General features: G+C 60.2%; 1 protein-coding gene across 3 annotated transcripts in view; it reads right to left on the reverse strand.

The window, feature by feature from the left end:
• The window catches only part of NBEAL2 (neurobeachin like 2), a 30,707-nt gene extending 9,293 nt beyond the window's left edge, over positions 1-21,414 (reverse strand). Inside the window, exons 1-27 of one of the 3 annotated variants that reach the window (XM_055558476.1) lie at positions 20,936-21,414; positions 12,081-12,169; positions 11,874-12,002; positions 11,691-11,772; positions 11,484-11,608; positions 11,235-11,317; positions 9,457-9,542; positions 9,082-9,364; positions 8,821-8,927; positions 8,253-8,333; positions 6,740-6,823; positions 6,239-6,337; positions 5,330-5,943; positions 5,115-5,247; positions 4,916-5,035; positions 4,395-4,716; positions 4,095-4,177; positions 3,900-3,992; positions 3,538-3,712; positions 3,277-3,410; positions 2,757-2,916; positions 2,440-2,542; positions 2,114-2,267; positions 1,849-2,007; positions 1,503-1,662; positions 1,243-1,328; positions 566-1,072 (exon numbers count right to left, since the gene is read on the reverse strand). In XM_055558476.1, coding sequence (XP_055414451.1) covers positions 566-1,072; positions 1,243-1,328; positions 1,503-1,662; positions 1,849-2,007; positions 2,114-2,267; positions 2,440-2,542; positions 2,757-2,916; positions 3,277-3,410; positions 3,538-3,712; positions 3,900-3,992; positions 4,095-4,177; positions 4,395-4,716; positions 4,916-5,035; positions 5,115-5,247; positions 5,330-5,943; positions 6,239-6,337; positions 6,740-6,823; positions 8,253-8,333; positions 8,821-8,927; positions 9,082-9,364; positions 9,457-9,542; positions 11,235-11,317; positions 11,484-11,608; positions 11,691-11,772; positions 11,874-12,002; positions 12,081-12,169; positions 20,936-20,986 — 4,302 coding nt within the window. In that variant the 5' untranslated portion in view covers positions 20,987-21,414. Of the gene's footprint in view, positions 1-565; positions 1,073-1,242; positions 1,329-1,502; positions 1,663-1,848; positions 2,008-2,113; positions 2,268-2,439; positions 2,543-2,756; positions 2,917-3,276; positions 3,411-3,537; positions 3,713-3,899; positions 3,993-4,094; positions 4,178-4,394; positions 4,717-4,915; positions 5,036-5,114; positions 5,248-5,329; positions 5,944-6,238; positions 6,338-6,739; positions 6,824-8,252; positions 8,334-8,820; positions 8,928-9,081; positions 9,365-9,456; positions 9,543-11,234; positions 11,318-11,483; positions 11,609-11,690; positions 11,773-11,873; positions 12,003-12,080; positions 12,170-12,726; positions 12,855-20,935 lie in introns of those variants that run through there. The other 2 variants (XM_055558478.1, XM_055558477.1) reach the window with 2 other exon arrangements.
• Positions 21,415-23,269: the final 1,855 nt, after the last annotated feature.

The following is a 23,269-nucleotide window of genomic DNA, read 5'->3' on the forward strand; positions in this document are numbered from 1 at the left end:
CCCTGTCCAGCACCTCTGCCCACCCACTAGTAGGCACAGCAGGAGGCTGAGCCTTTGGCCAACGGCCCAGCCAGTGTGCTGCTGAGGGCCTAGACAAACAGTGTGGGACTCGACCACCACCTGAGTTCCGGGGAGGATCCTGGGGTTCCAGGATTCCTAAGAGGAGACGAGGCAGTTCACATAGTTACCTCACAGGCCTCAAGGACTGTCCCAGAACCGTCTGGAATAATGCCATTGAATAAGCAAAGGCCCCTCCCCAGATCCAGAAGCACAAGGCAGGACTCTTAGAGCCATGCTGCTCATCAGCCCTGAAAAGCCCATGTCCCACAGGCTCTCAAGGGCCTTCCAAAGCCTGGCAAGTGCCCCCAACTGTCTCAGCACAACTTGCCCTGTTCTGGAGTATCCGCCACCCCTCAGAGAACACACTGCAGAGGAAAGCTATGAGGGGGCAGCGCTGGACCTGACTGGCCATCACAGCCCTGATGTCAAACAGTACCACACCTCTGGAAAAGCTCCACTGGCTGCCCTGGGTCCCCGAGGAGCCCTACCTCAGAGCCCGCCTCACCTGAGGGTTGCTGGTATTGGAGGTGTCATCCCCACTGATGGTGGGCTCTGGCAGGCTGCCGTCCTCCAACACGTTGGAGAGACTGGAGCTGTGGCGGCCCTGGGCCATAGGGAAGGGCCGGGGTCCATCGAGCGGGGACGGTGTGCCAGGCTGGCTGGCTGGAGTGACAGTCCCGCTGCCGCTGCCGCCACCGGCAGTATTCCCTGAGCTCACACTGGCCCGCTCCAGGCCCAGCTCAAAGGGGGTGGCGAATGGGGAGAGGGCGTGGTAAAAGGCATCAGGGTCAGGGGCCTCTGGGGGCAGGAAGACGTCCGAAGGCTCAGGCGACTCGGTGGGTGGCTTGTGTGAGGCTGGCTCCGGGGAGGTGGGTGGCTCAGGGGTAAAGGGCAGGGGACTGCCGGCTGTGACAGCTTCCAGGACAAACAGCCGGGTCAGCACATCCTGCCAGCCGGCCTGGCGGGCCAGCAGCCGCACTATGTCTGGCTGTCCGTAGATGAGGTGGAAGAGCTGCCAGGCCAGGGCACAGGAAGTGAGGGACTCACTCGACAGCCTGCCCCAGCACCTCCTCAGGGGGCCTTTGCACGGGAGGCCTGCAGAGACCCCTCATCCCAGGCAGGCAAAGCCCTCAGGGTGGAAGCCACCCCACACCCCCAACGAAGCTTTCACTTTCCACTCACCTGACGACAAATGTCCAGGCGGACGCTGAGGTCGGCCTGGAGGGACAGTTGCACCACAGCCAACAGATCAGAGAGGTTCAGGCAATCTGGGAAGATGGCCAGAAAAGGCCTGAGGGACTGACCCCAGAGGGGGACTGCGCCCCGTTGCTGGGTCAGCCTTGGCCCTTGGACCAACACCTTCCCGATTCCCACCTGCCCTGTCTCCTGGATCCATGTCATCCCTCTACCTGGCCTGCCTCTTGGCCCCACCCAGGTTGTACCTGCCCCCAGGAACAGCTTGTAGAGGCCCTGGCAGAGCTGGGGGGAAACGGCGCCCTCTGGCAGGCAGGCAACGAGACCCTGGAGACCACACTCTCGCAGCCGGAGCCGCTGACGGCTGCGCTCAGGTAAGCGCTCATTCTGTTGCAGTCTGCGCAGGATCTGTGTGGGGTCATCATCAAGGGGAAGGCGTTACTGTAGGAGGGGAAGCCACCACACAGGGGTGGGGCTCCAAGAGAGGCTTGCAAAGACAGCTCCACCCACTAGCCCAGGGCCTTCTGCCCATCCCTGGACTCAGGCAGGGGCCCCAGTGAATGAGAATGCAGGGTTGGGGGGAGCTAGATGTACCTTGCAGACTCGGTCAGGCAGCAAGGGCATGGGCCTCGGCCTCACCAGAAGTGCCAGCAGCACCTCAAGGTTCCCTGGCTCCAGCAGGAAGACAGCCAGAGACTCCTGTGCTGGGGAGCCCTGCAGCAGCGCCAGCAGCAGATCGAGCGCACCCACCACCTGGGGACACAAAGGCTTACGCTGAGCGCGCCCAGCCCCAAGGCCCGCAACATGGTCCACGCTCCACCCCTCATCCAGGCTTCACCTCTGCCAACCTCTAGCCTACCTGGCCATCATCACCCAAGGCCGCCAGGAAGTTTAGCACCACCTGCAGGTCATCAGCGGTAGAGCTCCGCACCAGAAACTCCCGGGCCAGGCCCAGGAGTGACGTCTGCACTGTGCGCAGGTCGTCCGCGGGTAGGGGGCGCTCGCGCTGCGGACTGGGCAGGTCCCAGCAGAGAGGTCACCCAGGGCCAGGGAAACCACCGGGGCATGGAAGGGAGGCGAGAACACGGAGGGCCGGCAGGTGAGCTGGGGGGCTGAACAGACCTGCCCCCAAGGCCGGAGGCTGGAGCATCAGCACCCCACCCCATCTGTCCCCACCAGCCTCACCTGTAGTGGACACGCAGGGCATCAAGGATGAACTGGACCCCATACTTCTTCCGCAGCTTCTGTCTGTGCTCACGGACTATGCTAGACACGTACTGGATGTGGCCTGAGCGGGCATCAGCAGAGGGCTCAGCCCACCAGGCTGAGCTGGGTTCCCTCCATCATCCAGGACAGGGCCATGCCACTGCCAGACCCCCCACCCCCACCCCGACCAGGGGAGGGTCGTCGTCCCCTCAGATCAGCTACAGGGCTATAACCTCTGAGAACGTCCACTGCCACCCTGGCTAGCGGCATCTCCTCACCCAAGTCGGCACACCTACCCAGGCGCACAGCGAAGTCGCTGAGGGTCCAGAGGTGAAAGTTGAAGAGCAAATGCTGGTAGAGCAGGTACAGGAGGGGCCCACTGCCCTCGGCTGCTACCTGCTCCATCAGCAGCTGGGCAGACATGAGCACATTCATGTCCATGGCCCAGCTGGGGACCTGGGAGGGGGCAGGAGCTGGGGTGAGATATCAGGCCCTGTCCACCCACTATCAGGCCTCCCAGTTTCCACCCTGCCCAGCACAGGCAGATGGACACAAACATCCTGCCTGCTCCAAACCCTCTGGCGGCTCCCTGCCCTCTGAAGTACAAGCTCCCAGCCTACTGTGCGGGTGTCCTGCCCCAGCCTGTGCTGGTACTTCCCCAGACCCTCTTGGCCCAACCCTGCCCCGCCTTTCAAATGCCACCTCTCCCAGGAGGCCCTCCCTGACTGATGGCATCAGGCACCCCGGCTTGGTCCCTCCAACAGCCCCTTGGTCAGATGAGGGAGTCCCCTCCCCGCCTGCCCCAGCAGGCCTCACCTTGCGCAAGAGGGCCCCGATGATGGCGGGCCCCTGGCAGTGCATCAGGCTCTCCTGATTCACGGGGTGGCCCTGCAGGAAGTTCCGCAGCATCAGCAGAAAGGCAGCCACTGCATTCTTCTCCATTCGCTCCTCTGCCACCACCAGGAAGGGGACAGGTGTGCGTCAAAGGCCTGTCAGGGGCTGCAAGACCTCAAGCACTCCAGCCCCCTGCCAGGCCAAGGTCTTCTCTCACCAACACAGGCATCAGGGACACTTTACCTGAGGACTTGCCCAGTGGGAGAAGCAGGCCCTGGGCACTGTGGCCAGAGGTCAGTTCGGGCCCCACAAGGTCATGTGTTTCTGCTGGACCTGCCTCGGCTTCCTGGGGTTGTGCAGCCACTCGCTCCAGCAGGGGCAGCAGGGCACCCATGCCTCCCACGCAGTTCACCACATCCTGTGGGCAGGGGGCCTCTGTGAGGGCAGCACCCCATCATCTCCTGCCCCCTCCACCCTGCAGACCCTCCAACCTGGAATCCTGGGTCTCCTTAAGACCTCCCAGGGCACAGAGCCACTCCAGCCCACCCTGCACACAAGTGCCTGTGCTCACACTTCCTGCACACACTGTCCACGTGGGCACACACCTTCACGTCCCAGGTCTCCACTCTATGGCCCGTAAGGCGGCCATCCAGCCCATGGCCAGGGGACAGGTCCAAGCAGATGTTGTTTTTACAGGCCTGGGAACAGGGGGTGAGCAAGGCTCAGTGTGGGTAGGGGGAGGCAGGCGATAAGAGGGCGGGAGCCAGGGGAGATTGAGCCAACTGCCCAGCCCCCCATACCTGAGGTGAGTAATGGAGGAGCAGTTTGGTGCCAAGTTCATGCAGTTCACCCTCAGGCTTGAAGGGTGCTGTCTCATTGGGCCCTGGAGGTGGGCAGGGGGCTTCAGACCTGGCTGGGCTTGCAGCCAGACCCCACCCAGAGCCTGCCTCTTCTCTGCCTTATCAGAGGACAGACCCTTGGGGATACCTACTCCCCACTGGAGCCCCTACTTTCGGGCCTGGACACTTTGTGAGACCCAACCTCTTGGGTCCTGGGAACAGGGGTAGGGCTGGGCGGGGCGTGGGGAGCATGCTGCATACCCAGGGCACACAGGACGCGCAGGGCAGCCGCCTGCAGGGCTTCATGGAAGATGGCCACAGCCCCCAGCTCGCCCTCCAGGGAGGTGGGGCTGCCCCACCGAGTGTCCTGCGTGCCGGCAAGGGTGGAGCTGATGCTGCCCTCCTGCAGGGGGGCCACCAGCCCGGACCCCCAGCCAAGCCCTGTGGTGGCCGGGACTGACTGGGAGCGGGTGAGCGAGGGGTGAGTGTGAGCCAGGGCGGCGGGGCCCGGTGGTGCAGGCAGCCCCGTGGTGGTGGTCGTTGTGCGGTGCCCAGCAGACCCGATACAGCAAGACGAGAAAGGCTGTGGGGGCCAGGGTTGGGGGGCGGTCAGTCAGGTCATGTTACAGCCTGGGGTTCCACCTTCCTCAGGGACCCCCAAGGCTGCACAGACCCCAGAGGCTGAGGCCTGTGGGGTGGGGGGCGGGAAACAGGGGCTCCAGGGCCCACCCTGTCCAAGGCTACCCAGCTACCCAAACCTCCCCAAACCCCGCCTGGCACACCTCACTAAGGGAAGGGCAGCGAAGGGGTGCTGTCTTGACCAGATGGCCGTCTTTGTAGACATGGACCAGGTTCTGGCTGAAGGGCCGGCGGCCGGGCACATGGACTATGGCCACACAGTGCTGCAACAGAAGTCACGAGATCAGGTGAGGCCCTGGTGTCCCCTGCACCTCCCCGGGCCACGTGAGGATGGAGGCTCACCCAGGCAGAGTCGGCAAAGGACACTTCAGGCAAGCTCATGGTCAAGTATTCCTTCCGGGTGCACACAGCCACCACCAGGGTCCCAGCCGCCGTGAAGAAGGCTTCAAACCCCGAGCCACTGCTGGTGAAGAAGCTGAGGGCCAGCCAAGCCAGTTAAGCCTGCTGGTTCTCCCGCTTACCCTGGCAGCCTGCCCTGACCCCTGGCAGTCACCTACCTGTACAGCTGCTTCCGCTGGAGCGGCTGGGTGGGGGTGGGGGTGGGGGCGGGGGCAGGCGCTCCAGCCGTGGGGTGCAGACAGAGCCAGGCATGGAAGGTGAAACCAGGGCCTGGCCAGCGCTGCACAGGGGGGACCATGATGCCTGCCATACTGGGTGTTAGGTCAAAGTAGCGTAGGGCTCGTGCTGGGCCCTGGTGCCGGGCCATGCCAGAGAGCGCGCGGATGATGGCACCTGCGTGGCGGGCCTGCCCAGCCTCTGCTCCGCCTGGCCCCGAGTCCAACCCTGGCGGCGGGCGAAGCAAGCGACGCAGCTCCGAGGGCCTTAGCGACACGTGGCCCAGTGCTTGCAGCAGTGCCAACAACTGCTCCTGGCAGCGGGCCCCCAGGGCTACCCCCTCGCTGAGCGTCTCCAGAAGGCAGCCCACCAGACCGGCCTGCACACACGTGGCACGGCTGGCAGGGCAGCTGTCACAGAGCCACCAGAGGCGCTGTGCTAGGAAGAGCCGCAGCTCGGCCGTGGGCAGGGTCGGCAGCCACCTCATCAGCACCAGCACTGGCTGCTCGTTGCGGATCGGCGGTGGGGGACACGTGCTGTGGTCGCCCTCCACAGCCTGTGGGGGGAGAGGATGGGCTAGCCCCAGGCAACTGGCATGGAACAGGCCACCCTCACAACAGTGGGACTTCCTGCATCGTCCTGGGACTTGCTAACAAGCAATAGCTTCTGGACCCCATGCAGCTCAGAATCCTCGCCCCAGTGACCCTGACACACAGGGTCAGGACACAGGTCACACTGTGTACGGGCCACAGTCAGTATGGTCCCCCAAGGTGGAGAGCTCATCTTCCGTGCTTGCCCTGACTCAGTCCTGGCTGCCCACGGGGACCCTGACCCCCAGCCCCTGCCCTCACCATGTTAAGCAGCTCTTGCAACAGCCGATGGGTGGGGGGACCATGGCTCTGCAGGACCTCGTGCAGGTGAGGGTAGCCGATGCGCTCCTTAAACACCTCCTGTGCCAGGATGGGTGGGAAAGGCACGAGCACGGATGTGGGCCCCAGGGCACGCTCACAACCCATGGGAACCTTGGAGGAGGTTCAGGGCTCCCTCGCCCAGCTCTGACTCTGGGTCACGGTGACAGTAGGGGCGGGGACCCATGGCGGGATGGGGGGGAACGGTTCTGCCTCGGAGGGCTGCAGATGGTGGTCGGCCACAAGCATCCGTTCCCCTCCAGCCAGGACACCCAGCTCCCAGGACTAATGACGAATGACCATACCTGCCCCATGGGCTGATCTGCACCCCAGAGGGCAGGATGGCCACCTCCCCAGCTCACTTGCTCTGACAGCCATCAGCCAGACCCGTTCTATTTAACTCCACCCCATGGCCCTACTGTAGTGCGACGGCAGCATCCTCACCTTAGCGGAGGGGGAGCCACTCATGATGCAGGTCAGCACTCTGACCACGTGGACTGCAATGGCGTCTGTGTCCTGGTCCAGCACCTTGGGGTGGGGAGGGGCAGTCAGGAGAGGCAGGTGCCAGGATGTCGCAGCTGGCAGCACCCTGCAGTGAAAGGGGTGCAGGGACAGGAAGAGATGCCCCCAGGCCAGTAGCTGAGTGGGCTTGGGGCCCCAAGAGGGTGGCACCCTGACACGGACACCAGTGTGTCTACCTTTGCCCAAACTACTGTGACCTTCACCCTGACCTCAGGGCCCCCGCTGAACCGCTTGGCAAGACCCACTCTGAGAGAGAGGCCGGAAGAAGCCGAGGCTGGGAAGATCACCAGTGAACGCTTTTGCTGCAGCCCTCTGCCCACCACAGTCTGGTGGGTTCATAGGCCTCAGTCTCCACCCATCCCCACCCAAGCTAGACACACGTGCAGGCAGGCTGGCAAGTGCCCCATCACCCATGATGATTGACAGGGGGTCTGGGGATTTAGGGACAATCAATCACAGGATGTTAGAACCAAAAGAACCTTCGAGACCTTTAAGTCCTACCCTGCCCCTTTCCCCTAGATCCAGGTTGGGGACAGAGGCTCAGCCTGGACAGACCCGACAGCCCAAGGTGTGTTACTCCTTCACCCTGCCCTACGGAGGCGGTGAGGGGTCAGGAGGGCTTGCACAGTGTGTCAGCGAGCGCTAGACCATTTCAGCTCCGTGGGGCCCTTGGCCCCAGCTCTGCCCGACTCCCCAGGGGATCTCAGGCAATCTTCTTCCCCTGTCCAGGCTTCAGATTCCTCATCTGTAACAAGCAGGGGTCTCACCAGCCTCGCCTGCTTTGTAGAGGAATGGACCTGCAGGTTCTCAGAAAACAGCCAAGTGCAATAGACACATGGGGCTGCTTCATGAGGCCAGAGCAAGGGCAGGGCTCCGGACATGGGGGCCCAGGTGTTGAGCCACAGAGGGGGTGCCCCATGAAGAGCCCCCAACCAACACCTTACAGCCTCCTGGAGCCCGCAGGTGAGGTGAGCAGGGGGCACGGCATGAGGTCATGAGGGGATGGGGAACTCCCAGGGACCTGCTTAGGGCAAGTTCAAGGATTCAAGCAAAGAAGTGGCCCCATGCGAGGGACCCCCTCTGTGAGTGCCCACAGCCAAATCCCTGAGTATCTGGCCTCCTGTTTCTGCTTTGGTGCAATGGAGGTGGGTGGTTGAGTATCGAAGGTTCCTTCAGGCTCAGCAAAGCCAAACCCCAGCTCCCAGGACTAACACCAGGCAGGGCACAGATCCCTCCTGTGCGGCTCCCTGGGCTGGGGATCTGGAAGGCGGGTGAGAGAGCGTGGGGGACCCAGCCCCATCGCTAGGATCCACCAGGCCTCACACAGATCTGCTTGCTCCCCCTGCAAACTACAGAAAGGCTCAAAGAGGGAGCCCCAAGGGGTACATGCCCAGGGACGTGCGTGACTGAGGTGGTGTCAGCCTGAGGGTGGTACCTTCTGGACATCGGGCTCAGTCAGTAACCGGGTAGCCAGGTCACTGTCCCCCTCAGGGGGCGCCCGGGCCTGCAGGTACAGCTGTGGGGATGCGGGAGGGCATAAGGTGGAGGGGGCAGAGGAGAGAAAAGATGGGGGAAGGGTGGGGTTAGAGCAGGACCTGGGGCGGCTGCCAGGGCTCCCCCCGCAGGCAAGGATGCGCCCTGAGCCCCAGGCCAAGTGCCCCCCAGCACAAGGGCAGAGCAGGAAGCTGAGCCACCCACACCTGCCCAGAGGGACAGCGCCGAGGGCAGATGAGTGGGCAGGAGTAGACACCGAATCCGAAACAGCTGAGCCTTCCCTCCTGCCCGACACCTGGGACTGGGGAGAAGGGAAACGGGGGGCCAGGGCAGCTCCCGTCCTTCTACGACATCCTCTTCCTATGGGGTCCAGAGCATCCTGACTCCAAGCCCTCCCACTGAAGAGCAAGCCACCCCACCAGCCCCAGCGCATCCAACCCATTTGCTCAGCATCCACACATGGTGCCCCCAGCCTCTGGTTCCAGGCCCCTGACCTGGGCCCCGCCCACCTTGCTGTTCTGGATGAGGCGAATCAGGTGTTCAAAGCAGTTGTTGCTGAGGAAGGTGGCCTGCAGCACTGGCCGGTCCTCGCATGCCAGCATCATGGGGATGGCATCTGTGGAGGAGTCAAGGGTCAGCCCCGTCAAGCCTCTTGCCAGCACCACCTCTGGTCAGCCTGAAACCTTCCTCCCATGCTGCCCAGGCCGGCCTTTCCATCACCACTTGGGGCTTCCCCTGCTAATGCCACCTCCCTGAGAGGCCATACACACCAAGCATGCTGACCCGCAGAGTGACATGGGCTTCTTCAGGGTCCGGGCTCGGCCCGGCTGGCCAGTCGGTATTAAGGACGCGGAAGTAGCCCTCCAGCAGGGCTCGGAGCTCTGGCCCCCGCGGGGGTGCGCGGCTGGCGTGCAAGACGTGTACAGCACCCACCAGCACCTCCAGGGCCAGCGGCACCAGGCGGGGGTCCTGGGCTGGCCTGTGGCCCCAGCCCCGCACCACATCCAGCAGGCCCTGCACAGAGCCGGCACTCACAGCCTTCTGCCCATTCTCCTGCAGGTGTGGGCAGAGATGGGGAGTGGGTTCACCCAGCAGAGAAACCCCCAAACAGCCACTCCCTGGCCCACAGGCTCCTCCCAGCCTACCTTCCCTCCCGCAAGAACAGCTCCAAAGAGGTGGATGAGACGCAGCAGGAGCACAGAAGGCAAGCGGTCTGCATCTTGCAGGCTCTCTGGACAGGGGAGGGGGCAAGACAAGGTCAGCAAACTTGCAGGGCTGTGGGTCCAGGGGCCATACAGGAGATGGGTGCCCTGGGGTGGCAGGGGGAGACTGGGAGATCACATCTCAAGGAGACTGGTTCGGTGCTAAGTGTCGTGACTCTGTGCCAGGGGTTCTCAGGAGGACACAGCCCTTCTTTGGGGAGCTTGTAAGGGGCATGGCCCTGCCCTAAGAGCCTAGCCAGATCCCTGGATCCTTAATCCTGAAAGCGAGGACCCCAGGGTGAGCGCCCCCCATACACACTTCCCCACGGCAACCTAGGGTTTAGTTTCTTAGATGCAAATCTCCTGGTCCCTTTGCACTGTGACGGTTGGAGCTTGCCGCGAGCAGCTCTAGGGGCCCTGCAGTGTCTACTACACAGATGCCCCATACACCATCCCCCACACCCGCACTGGGACTTCTAGGGGCTTTCACAGCGTCATATCTGGGAGGCCCACCTGGCCCTGCTCCAGCCAAGCTGGACAGGATGCCAGGACATGAACTGAAACCCAGAGAGCAGAAAGGACCAGCTCTGGGTCACATGAGTGTGTAGGGGCTGGGACCACGCAGGGTTGCCTTGACCGGTGGGATGGGGTGGGAGGCTTCCCCAGGAACAGGACCATGGCTGGAGAGCAGAGAGTGAGTGGGGCTGGAAAGGAAGGCTGTGGGAAGGAGCAGGATGGGATTCTGAGGGTGTCAGGCCCCCATAGAGGAATTTACAGCACAGAGAACAAAATCCTGCATGTATTAAGAAGAGTACTCAGGCTGTGGAACAGCAGAGCCAGGAAACTCCCCAGGGGCATCTCCCCTCTTGGAGGTATTGCCCCCACTCCAGACCCAAGCCCACGGCTCCCTGGGGCAACCCAGAAACACTGAGATATTTTCTAGCCCAAAACACCACCGCCTTCCCAAGCTGGCCTGCCCTTGTCCAGGCAGCACCCTGCCCTAGTAGTGGCTTAGTGCAAGTCACTCAGTCATGTGCAACTCTTTGTGATCCCATGGACTGTAGCCCGCCAGGCTCCTCTGTCCAGGGGATTCTCCAGGCAAGAATACTGGAGTGGGTTGCCATTTCCTTCTCCAGGGGATCTTCCCGACCCAGGGATCGAACCCAGGTCTCTGACATTGCAGACAGATTCCTTTATCATCTGAGCCACCAGGAAATACCCTGCCCTAGGCCCATCTGAGATCCTGGCCAGTCTCCCTCCAATGAGAGGAGAGGGGAGACCCAGGGGCATAAGGTGCCCAGGGAGAACAGGTGCCCAGAGATGTCCTGAGGGGTTAGCAGGAAGGGGGGACACCTACTGTAGAGACTGTCATGCAGAAGTGAGGAGACTGGGTGGGGCTACAGGGACAAAAAGACTGGACCAGGCCAGAATGGGGTACAAGTCACTGGGGGGATCCAGGAGATAGGAGAGAAGCAGGGAGGCAAATCAATTCCCCCCTCAGAAAAGAAATTACTCATTTTGTGCAGACGTGCCCTTCCTCTCCTCTCTGCCCCTCAACTCCCATTTCCCTATAGAGGCCCATTCACATTCCTTCTCCCAGCACCAAGTGCAGCCACGGTAAGTGGGTCCTTACTACATGTGCGATGGGGAAACCACAGGAAGGGGCTCGGGTATGAGGGCGGGGCCAGATGGAGCCGAGTGGGATGGGGGTGGGGCCTGACCTCGGAAAAAGGCGCTGAATTCAGAGGGCAAAGCAGCTGGAGGGAACTTGTATTTGCTCTTCTCCTTGGCGCTGATGACTTCCCTGGGGGGGCGGGGATGGGGCAGGGGCCAAGGTGAGGCCAGCGCACTCCTCCTGGGTCACACCCCCTCAGGGGCCTGCACCCCGGCCCCTCCCACCCCTGCACCTGGGCCACCCCCATCCTCTCCCCGGTCTTCTCTGGGTCCTCTGCCAGTGGGCCACCTCTCACCCCCTGTGCTGGCGCCGCCAGGTCTGGTATGGGTCGAAGAGGCCCTCACAGAGGAGCAGGGCATGCAGGGCTACATTCTCTAGCTGGGGCCCACGGTCCTCCTGCGGTGGTGGGGGTCCTTTCAGCTGTAGGCAGACGGAGAGGGTGGAAGGGTGTTAGCTGGGCCGTGGCTACCACCTGCCACCCCCAGGGTAGAGGCCACCTCACCTCGGCCACCAACTGGGTCAGCAGCGCCAGCACCCGGGGCGCCAGCACCCGGCCCCAGCCCGCCTCTATGTTCTCAGGGTTCCTGATGAGTGAATGATGGGAGAGGTCCCAGTGATATGCCAGTACCTACCCCGGGCCCCAGCTCCATGCCCTCCCACCGTGGAGAAGACAACAGGGACCCACCTACAGAGGATGACGAAGAGCTTGAGCAGCAGCAGGGCTTGTTCCAGGTCCCCAGCATCCAGCTGCTCGGCCAGCACGTGCAGCGCGTCCAGAGGGAGCAGCGGCACCTCGGCACCCACCTCCTCTGGCCTGCGGGGGGCAGGGGGAGGCGTCACTGGGCACCGAGGACCCCTCAGTCTCCCACCCTCTGAGGAGCTCCAGCCTCACCTGCGTGGCTCCAGAGAGGAGAGTGAGATGCTCTTCTCGAAGGCACCCACAAAGGCCTTCAGCCATTGCTGCAGGTAGCCCAGGTCCTTCTGCAAAGGAGGGCGCAGGAGGGGCACAGTGGACAGAGGCGGGGAGTGAATGGGGGTGGAGAGAGATTGCAGGCAGAGCAGGAGGGGAGGTTGGGGGTGGGGAGAGAAAGGGGGGAAGACAGGAAGTGGAAGGTCAACATCAGAGGACTGCCCGACATACTGACCACTCTCCCAGGCACCCCTGTCTGCACTTCTCGGCCTCCCAGTCTCTGCTCCCACTTCCTAACTCTTGGGGATCCAGGCAAGCCTGACACCAGCAGGGGAGGAGCTTAAGTGTGTACATGTCTAGAGTGTGGCTGTGGCCCACAAGGGTGCTGGGGCTACAGGTCTCCAACCCACTAGCCTCCCTGAACCCAAAGCTATGGGCTGGGCTCTTGCTTGCTACCTTCTACCAGCTTCGCAGGCACCACCTCCAGGAAACCTTCCTGGACTGTACATCTCAGGATGCATGTGCACCATCGACCAGGCAGAGCCATGCACACACAACACCCCACCCACATGTGCAGGTGCAATGCCTGACCTCGCCCCAGGAACCTCCACCCACCCTGGCTGGTTACCTGGACCCCAGGTCCCAGAGCTGGTTCCATGGGCAAGAGCGACAGCCGCTGAGCCCAAGTCTGGGCGCCACCAGCCAGGGAAACTTTGGTGTGAACGGGAAACGTCCCCTCCCGCCCTGGCCCCTGGGGCAGGAAGCGCAGAGTCACGGTGGGGGAAGGGGGCCGCTTCCTCCCGGCAGACCGCAGGGATGTGGGGGGGCCTGGGGCACCCAGGGCCCAGCAAAAGAAGCTGTGAAGGACCCAGCCTAGCGCCGGGGGTGGGGCCTGCAGCACAAAGGGGCGGGGGTCACACTGCCCTGGGTGGAGTTTATGGACAGAAACTAGTTGTACAGGCGTGAAGTCCGGCCTATCTAGGGACAGGCTGTGGTCCCTCCTACAATAGTGCCCTTCATTCAGGGCACCCACAGCTCCCTGAGCAGGGTCTGAGGCCTCTGGCCCAGGAAATGATACTGGAAGACTCATCCATACCTTTGCCCTGCCCTCAGGCCAAGTCTTGTCTTGGCTCCCCATTGGCCCTGCAGCTCTCTTTGCTTCAGGGACACAGGTAGCCCCAGACAGCCCTGACCTCTAAGCTCCTCCCAGAGCATAAAGTGGGCGGTAGCCTGGAACTAAGCTCCTCCTTCCATCCCTCCACCTTCCTTCCTTCCACGCTGGCGTCGTCTGGAGTTCCCATCTAACAGTAGGGCCCAGAAGGCAACTTTTGTTTCCCAGGGGCAGAGGGGAAGGACAGGGACTAAAGTGGAGAAACTTTACGGGCCAGGGACTTATCACAGGCAACACCCCGATACTGTTCCCCGGCTGCCAAGACCTCAACTCCAGGACCTGCACAACTATCTTTGCATGGACAGCTCATTTTTTGGCCACTTGTGGGCCTCAGACCACAGGGCCAGGACTGAACGGTCCCCAGGGAAGAGGGTCTGACCCCAGCAGACTGGGTCAGGCCCCCCAGAAACTGCGGCAGAGCAGCCTTCCACCCCGTGGTCGAACCCTCTCATACATTTTGTCACAGAGGTGAGACCCAGGCAGCTCAGAGAGAGGGTGCGGCCACCCAGGTGCACACTACCAGGACTTTCTGCCGGTCAGTTCTCTTTGGTGACCTTGCCACCCTATGCTGCTGGCCACCTCCCTGCTCACCTACCTCTGTCCATTCCATACCTCTCCTCTCCACAGACCAGCAAGGACACCAGCATGCCCAGCCCTGAAAACACCAGAGCCGGCCAGGGCTCTCAAGACTATTTCTTCTGAACTCTTCCCATGGCAGATGGGAAAACGGGGGCCCTGAGGGGATGCCTCATGCACTACCACAGCTGCAGCTGTACCTCTGAGGATGCTCAAAGCCAGACCCATGCTCTAGGCCAGGCCCACTCACGGTGGCTCGAGTCAGTCAGCCCAGCTGACCACACAACTCACGACTCTGCCTTGGTGATCCCACACATCCCAGTCTACCTGCAGAACTCTCCCAACACCATCCTCCCTTCTACTCCTAAACCACCCCTAGTCAAGCCACCGTCTCTCCCACCCAAAACATGAGTCTCTTTTGCCCACTGTAGCTCTGATGAGCACCTATAAGCCACATATGATCATGTCCTCCCTCCCTGGACCAAAGATAAAGGCTCAGTTGCTAAGCCAGGCATCCTGGGTCCCTAGTCCAAGCAGGGCCTGCTTCTCCAGCCTGTCTGGCCTTCGTATCTGTGATGCATACTCTCCTGTGCAGGCCTCTGCTCCCCACCCAAGCCCCGCTGCCCATCTGTGACTTGTGCTTGTGGTACTTAAGCAGGAATCCTTCACCCTCTTCATGTCCATCACCTCGATCGGCCCTCCCAGACCCGGACAGGCCCCCTCAAACTCTGCACACCTCCTGCTTCCTGTCCCTAGAACCATATCCTCTGCCTGTCTGGTCTTGTAGACTTCCAGCAGGTCCAGGCTGGGCCGGGTTCAGGGCTGAGGCAATGCAGGCGGCAGCCTCGGTGGGTTCTGGAGGGGTCTCTGAAGCACAGGTCTAGGCAGGGGAAGGGGCAACTGCCTGTGTTGACTCTGTGGGTCTCACCTCTTCACCCCTGGACGCCTCAGCCTGGCTCTAACCCGGGTCCTATGGCTTGAGGCTGCAGTGCTGGGGACTGGGAGGCTGAGCAGAGCAGGGGCCTTGTGCATGGAGGCAGTGCCACGTGCAGAAGTTTCCAGAGCCTGAAAGAGGCGGCTGTGCTGCCTGGGCTCCCACACTCCTCTCAACACTCCGCCTCGCCGGCTCCTCCTTCCCACTCCAGCTCTGAACAGGAGCATGGGCAGGCCAGCCCAATCCCCACCCTACCTGCCTGGCCCAGGGTCCCAACCCTGCCCCTCCCGTCAGGAAGGTCAGGAGCAGCCACACCCCGCCCTGGGCCCTGCAGCAGGGAGAAACTGTGGGTGTGGGGGAGGTCAGTTTCCCGGGGTGGGGGGGTGGTTCTCAGAGTCACCCCTGTAGGGACCCCAATTTATGCCCCACCAGCCTTGAGGACACTCAGTGCTGAGGGAGGGGAGCTCCCAAGGGCTGGTGAGGCCCTGAATGGGCAGGGAACCACCACTTCCTCAAACTCTGAGATAACCGGGAGGATGGGTGGGCACGGCTGTCTGTCGGGGGGACAGGGACCACTGAGCGCCTGGCGCCACGCTGAGACCTGCCTGCCCTACCCCAAGCCTGACAACTGCTCCGGCTTACTCTGTGTCCCAGGCCCCAGACTTTGCCCCAAATCCTCCATCACCATCAAACACAAAAGTTCCTTAAACAGCACCCAGCGCCCCCCAGGGCACATCGGTTACACCACTGTTGGGGCAGCTGGCCGGCCGCCCTACCACAAGCTCAGGGTATGTCCACTGCCGACACCTCCAACTGAAGCCCCACTGGCGTGGCGCCCACCTCACCTCCAGCCTCACGTGCCACATTCACTGGATGCCCCCTGGGTATTACTCACTGTCCCCACCCCCACAGGTCTGCATGTGTTTGGCTTTCTGTGCTTCCTCTGCCTGAACGTTCCCTATCAGACTCAGCACCTCCCACAAGATGCAGCTCTGTCTGGAACTTCAGAGGTCGGGGGTCCCACACTGAATGTGGGTAAGAGCATGGGTTCTGGAGTCCAGTCCCGATTCTTACACTTGGCAGCTTACTTAACAGTACTCTCTCAAAAGGGAACCCTCCTACACTGTTGGTGGGAATGCAAATTGGTACAGCCACAATGGAGAACAGTAGGGAGGTTCCTTAAAAAACTATAAATAGAGTAATCATATGGCCCAGCAATCCCACTCCTGGGCATATATCTGGAAAGGAAAAAAAAAAAAATTCTTTGAAAAAAATACATGTACCTCAGTGTTCACTGCACCACTATTTACCATAGCCAAGATAGGGAAGCAACCTAAATGTCCATCAACAGAGGAAAGATTAAAGAAGATGTGGTACATATATACAATGGAATATTATTCAGCAATAAAAAGGAACAAAATAATGCTATTTACAGCAACATGAATGGATCTAGAGATTGTCATACTAAAAGAAGTCAGGCAAAAAGACATATTATGTGATATCACTCATATGTGGAATCTAATTTTTAAAAAGTGATATGGATGAACTTATTTACAAAACAGAAACAGACTCACAGATTTAGAAAACAAATTCATGGTTACCAAAGGGGAAAGGTAGAAGCGAAGGATATATAGGAAGGTTGGGATTAACACACACACACATATATACATACATATATATATATAATAGATAATTATAAAGGAGTATAGCCTAGGAAACTTTATTCAGTGCTCTAAAATAACCTACATGAGAAAAGAATCTGGAAAAGAATAGACATATGTACATGTGTAACTAAATGACTTTGCTACACACCTGAAACTAACACAGATTGTAACTCAACTATAATACAAACAAAAATCTAAAAAACAAAAAAGCCACAACATTAACCTGTTTCAGCTGCCTCTTTAAAAATCCTTGCTTTGTTTAACAGGTAAAGGCTCCCCGACCACACCCACCAGCATGTGGTAAGGTGAGTGGGCTCTGCCTTCCCAAGCCCTTGGCGTTCTACAGCATCCCTCTCTTCTCCCCACCCACCTCCATGAGTGACACATGAGAGGCAGACCTTGGCTCACTGGCTGAACCAAGGTCCCAAGGGCTACTCCTCAGCTGGGTTGTCCAGGCAAGTGGAATCGGAGGATCATGGTGGACCCTGGGTTAGTGTTAGGAGCAGGGTAGGGAGAGCAGACCGAGGCTCCACAGTGGTGACTCCTCCCAGTCAGCACCCCTTCTCCTGGAACAGGCAAACAGAAATGGGATAAGGTGGATGGAGCCCGATCAGGATGACCTCTTTCAGGCCTGGGCATCTTCCCAGTCAGCATCAGGAGGGGGATGGCAATGTTAAGCTGAAAGTGGCTTTGGGCTACACCAGGAAGACTGGAGGTCAGACTCGGAAGACCTCAGGCCAAGGAATGAAACGAAGATGGGGACTTCTCCAGGGCCAAGGCAAGTGAGACTAGTGGTCCAAGGGCCTAGGTGGCTGGGCCAGCCGCTCCCCTTACCTGGGGAGGGGTTCTTGAAAGGCATGGACCTTCTGGTCTCCGTAACACCCCTTGGGGCTTAACCTTCCCCTTGTCCTATCACTATGGAAACCAAGAATTTCCTTTCAGGGTCCCCATAGTAACCGACCTGTTTCCATGGGGACCCCACACTTCCACATCAGCTCCCCAGTTGCCATAACAACTCCAGTGATTACCAGCCCCTCCCCCAACTCTGGGCTCTGTGCTACTCTCCCCATTACCTCAGTCTCTCCCTCTTCAGTTGCCTCAGTAATGAAGGCAGGGAGGAGGAAACCCTGGTTGCCCCTATGAGGTATGGAAGGGGATTGGTGCGGCCAAGCAGCAAGGAGGTCCTTTTCCTCATCTCAAGAGGGTGAACTGAGGCATAAGAAGAAATATGGCCCAGCTAAGGTCCCAGAGGGAGCAGAGGGCCTGACTAGGCTTCCATGATGCAGCAGAGCTCATCAGTCAGGGTGAGGGACCAGGAGGGGTGGGCAAAGCAAGGTCAGCTGGAGTTCTCACCTGACCTCCCTGGAGCCCCATGTCCTCAATGACATAAACGGAGTTCAGCCTGGGGTCCGCACCTGCACCCTCAACATCTGTCCCAACCTTTGGGTCCCCAAGTGCCCCTCAGCTCTCATGCACCCCAGTGCTCCCTTTCACTGGAGGGCTACCGAGCAACACTGCTGCTCCAGCTGCAAGGGGGCCACTCATCTGCATCTTTTGCATCACCTTTACACACCAGTTGCTAGCCTTTGGGTGCTGTCCCCAGTCCCCTTATCCTTGCACCCACTTCCTAAGCCCTCACTGGGGAAGCCCTTGTGGGGGGGTCCTCTCGGTGTGCTGCCACCCGTCCCTCTCACTCCTGACATCCTGCCTCTCATATTTCCCATGGCCATGTGCCTGATCCTCCCTGTCCTGCACCCTCAGATCTCAAGGCCCAAACTCCATCCTCTGGCACCACATCCCTGACCAGTAACTGCTCTGGGGCCTAATGCCTCCATTCAGCTATTCAGCTAATACCCAGGGAGCACCTACTAAATATGAGGTGAAACCGTGCAGCAGCAAGCACAACGAGGGTGCAAACGAGGACATGCCTGGGCTGAGGTCCAGCTCGGTCAGGGTTGGGGGGACAGGGCGCAGACCCACCTGAGTCCTGCCCATGGGGCTAGATCTTTCCTGGGCAAAGGAGCGCAGGACAGAGCTGGCTGGAGCTCTGCTGGACAACCTTTGTATGACCCTGCCTTGGTTTCTCTCTTAAGGCCCTGGGAGGCTCGGACTGAGTGATGTCTAGGGCGCACTCTGCTCCTCCTTCAGTAGCCACCCACAGCCCCCTCACCCACTCGTGGCCCCCAGAGGTACGGGGTGAGTGGGGCTGAATCTAAGGTCTGTGAGGGGAAAGGAAAGGCAGAAACGGGGGTGCTCCCTGGGCGGGCCCAAACCCACAACTGGGGAAACAGGTTTGCCAGCTGATGTCAGCTCTCACTGCTGAAGGGAGGGGTGAAAGTATTGGGGGACCTACTGGCTGGGTGGCTGGCCAGCTCAGGGTTTCTTAATAGCTTCTATCGGTTCAACCCCTTACCTATCTTCCCCTCCTCTGAGCACACACACAATAGGTCCCTGCAGGGCTCTGACGAGGACAGCCACCAACCACTCCAACCACTCCCTGGGAGCTCAGTGCAGAGGGTGGAGACCACGTTCCGGGAGCAGGAGCAGGACCAAGCCGGCAGGAAGGCCGTGCTGGGAGGCTGGCTGGAGCTTCCTCTCCCCAGGAAACCTGGCCCCTCCCGGCTCCTGGGTTCACACTCATATCCTGGATTTGTTTGCCTGGCCCCAGGCTGTCCCCTGCCTGCCCAGGCTTCCAAGGCTACAACCAGCTAGCCTGTGCCCCACACCTCCCAAATGAGGTGAGGAGCAGGAGGGGGAGAAGGGACTCAGCACAGGTGAATGCTAAACACCTGTGAGGGACTGACTGCCTGCAGAGCTCAGCCAGAAGGGGCAGCAAGAGGCACCCATGTTGGAGGTACAGTTCTGGGAAACCAAGACACACCTTCCCCAGCAGCATGCCACCCTGCCCGAAGACCCACCATTAACAGCCCTCAGACTCATCACCTCATTCAAGCCCTTCACCTGATCACGGAGAAGAAACTCACAACCAAGAACCCGCCCACGACCACGGGGACAATCAGAAGCACAATTAACATCCCTCAGATCAAGCCCCCCTTCACCTGGTTACAACTGAAGGACGTGAAGACCAAGAACCTGCCCGCAACCACGAGGGCAATGAGAAGCATAAGGGCCAGTGGCAAGTTTCCTCCTAAAGCTTTTCCCCATCACAAGGACCAGTCTTTGGACATAGAGACAGATAAGCCGGGGGAACAGGATCCAATGGAGCAGGGAAGCAGAAAACTTCTCTGGCCTAGACCAGTCATACTGGCTACCCCAGTCATACTGGCTACCCCTCTGCAGAGTCCAGGCCAGGATTGTGCCAAATTTACAGATATGGAAACGGAGCTCAGGGTGTAAACAGTATGCATGCCCTGAATCACACCAAAGATGGACTCTACTCCATTCACTGCCTCCTGCCAGATGCCTGGATTTCTCACCACCCAAGAGAGCTCAAGAAGCTATGGCCTTTGTGGCCTGGATTCCTGGTCCCTGGGGCCCCAGACCTAACCTGCAGTCCCGAGAGACAGTGGGCTAGCCTCTTCTCAGAGGGCCCGCTGATATGAGCATGAACTTCCCCCCAGTGCCCAGATCAGGAGCACACAATAGTCCATTGTGCCCAAGGTGCACCTGAGCCAGGAGTGTGATGCCAGGCAGGTGCAGGGAGGAAGGTTGGTGCTGGGTGAAGGGCAGAGGGGTGTTGCCCTGGGTTCTCTCCCTGCTGTGGATACAGAAGGAAAGTGGGGCCCTATGTGTTCGATACAGTTTGGGGGACACCTGTGTTGCTCCCATCACCTTGAGGCCACTTAAGGTAATCAATGAGGCAGGATGAGAATCTCAGGAGACAATGGTATCCCTCCATCCCTTTCAAACATCCCTCCCAGCTTGTCTGCATTCCCCGTCTCCACCCTCAGCATCCAGAGAAAATCTTTTCTTTGGGCTGGACCCCCGGTAACCCACACCCTCCTCCGCGCCCGGGGTTGGGGTGGGGCCGGCTGGGGTCAGGAACTCACCACGGTCAGTTCGCTGCAGCGGATCTGATGAGTTGACCCAAGACCGAAGTAGGGACCTCCCACCCAGCCCACTCAGACCCGTCGACCAAGACTACCCAACTGGGCGCAGTCAGGAGGAGCAAGCCCAAATGTAAAGTAAGCCTCCCAACCCGGCCAGTCTCTTTCCCGCCCCCGCCGGGGCCTCAGTTTCCCCATCTGTAAAAGGTAAAGGCCGGCTTGGTCCAGGCCTCTCTCCTCCGGCACAACCGATGCTACCCAGTCCGCACCCATGAGGCTCCAGTGTGGCGCGCGCCCGTAAGGACCGACCCCCAAGTGTAAACGCCAGAGGGACCAGCGGGCCGGGGGCGCACACGTGCGTGCAGAGCCGGAGCAACCCCGGCTCGCGCGCAGATACGCGGCCCAGGTTGTGCCGGGCGCAGGTGCAGCAGGCGCCGGGCGCGCGGAGCTGGGGGCCCGGCGGGCGCGGGGCGGGGCGGGCTCACCTGCGCGTAGTAGAGCAGCCACAACTCGTAGAGCCGCTCCGAGGCGGCCATGGCCCGATCGGGCTCCGGCGCTGCCGCACACCACCTGCCGCCACCGCCTCCTCCTCCGCGCCGCCCGCCGGTTGCCCTCGGCCAGGCCCATGAGCGGAGGGCGTCACTCCAGGGCGGAGCGGCGCGGTACTACTGGGGAAGTAGTACTGGCCCCCGCCGCGCTCCTCCTCCTCCCGGTCGGCCGCCGCCCGGCTTCCTGCACTTCGGCGGCTGCCACCGCCGCCCCGCCCCTCCCGGGACCGAGCAGAAGGCGGGGAGCCCGGCGGGAGGAGGGGCCTGAAGTCAGGGCGGCCCGGAGGGCGCCCAGCGGCCCCGCCCCCTCCCAGTGCCTCGGGTAGGGCCAATCTGAGCCTTCCGGACTGGGGTCGCGGTCTGGGATTCCAGGCTTGCCCCAGGTCTAGACCTGACCGACACGCAGCCCGCCTGGCTGGAACGGCCACCATTTGTGCAAGGGAGAGGCTCGCGGGCTTGGGGGAAGGGGCTGCGGGCCGCGAGTAGATGGGCAGTGTCCTTCAACAAGTTGTGAGGACAGTAACCGTGACGACCACTTGTAGAACTTACTACGTGCCAGGTGCTGGTCTAAGTGCTTTATGCGGAGACCGAAGTGCCACCTTTTTTTAAATCCTATTGTTAGTGGAGCAGGCTAGTGTGACAGGAGTGTGGAGTGGGGCTCGGGGATAAGAAAACTAGGACAAAACTCAAATAGCTCTGGGCGAGCAGTTTCCTCCACCTGTTTAGCAGTAGTCTTCACCTCGCCTGGATCCCCTCGTTCAGGAAGCCTTCCTAGATGCTCCAAGTGGAGGCAGCCTCCACTCCAGGGTTCAGCACTTGGTTCACATCTTTTAACTTCAAGAGGATAAAGGCTAAAGGGTGCCTCGTGTCTCTGTTTGACAGGCAGAGAAACTGAAGCCCCCATGGGCCAAATGAGGACCATTTGGGCAGCATGAACAGGGACAGATGCCAGACAGTTTTCAGAACCAGTGCCAACCATCACCTCGGGCCTCTTTCTTTCCCTACTTTCCCCAGCCCCAGCTCCCTGAGAAATGAGGAGGGCCCTTGTTGTTGGCCAAGGGTAAGGCCCTCTATTGGGGCTGCAGGGGGTGGGGTTGGGGTTGCAGGACCCAGAGAGTTAACATCAATTGGAGGAATTGACTAGTCTAGAGCCCACTAGACCCCTATGGCCAAGAGGAGACAGACTCTGTCTCCATACCCATCCTATTCTGTCCTCGTGGGTTCACGGGCATCTCCTCCACTCTGGCCTTTCCCCCTGCCCCATCTATCCTACTTCTGACATTTCCTGAGCACTGACTATCTTCATATTGTGTATCACCTGGATACCTGGAAGGGCACCCCACACAGTGCAAGGGAGAGAGCACCAAAAGGCCCAGGTTAGAGGTCAAGAGGGTCATTTGTGGGGACAGGCTAAAAAGGGTTATGTGGCTCTGGAGATCTCCGTTGGGAACTGGAAAGGAAGGAAGGAGTGGGTGTCCTGGGAGACCGCAAGCAGGGAACAGCCTTGTTGAGACAAGTCACCGGTGTAGGCGGGCGGGTTGGGGGGCATGGCCTCCTCTCCTCAGGAGATGGGAGGAAGTGTGGCTCTGGGAACCTGGATAGGCTATCAGAAGGTACTGACTTCAGCCAAAGAGGTCTGTCTGTTGTCGGTTGTCAGGGCATGTTAATTAACTTGGGAAAGGATACCGTGGCAGCTCCATCTGCGGAGCGGTGCACCTATTGGCCAAGGTCACACCAACTCTCAGCTTAGTTCTCAGGAACTAAGCTCAGGATGGTCTCTTGGGGCCCTTTGGGCCAAGCTGGGGTTTGCTCTTCTTCAGGTTAGGTAGTCTGGCTCTGGGTACTCTGCCACCCCATGAGGGGTTCGAGGTGGGAGGGGAGCAACCTTGAACCCAGAAGAAAATGGTCATTTAGCCAAGCCCTGCTCTGCTCAGGCTCTGTCTGAGCTGACAGCGGCCAGAGAAGGGCCCAGGGGCCCATGAACAAATGTATCATGGAAGCCACTGGTATCTTAAGAGGAAAGGAAACGCAGACCACTTAATCTGGGGTCGGAATGGAGTCAGGGAAGGCTTCCTGAAAGCATTCGAGCCTTGAAGAATCGAACTGGACAAAGATGGGTCAGTTCAGTTCAGTAGCTCAGTCGTGTCCGACTCTTTGCGACCCTATGGACTGCAGCACGCCAGGCCTCCCTGTCCATCAGCAACTCCCGCAGTTTACTCAGAAAAAAAAGATGGGTCAGCGAATTGCAAAGTGGCGCCTAGGTAAAAACCA

This window comes from Bubalus kerabau, chromosome 20, assembly GCF_029407905.1.
Source record: "Bubalus kerabau isolate K-KA32 ecotype Philippines breed swamp buffalo chromosome 20, PCC_UOA_SB_1v2, whole genome shotgun sequence".
Lineage (NCBI taxonomy): Eukaryota > Metazoa > Chordata > Mammalia > Artiodactyla > Bovidae > Bubalus > Bubalus kerabau.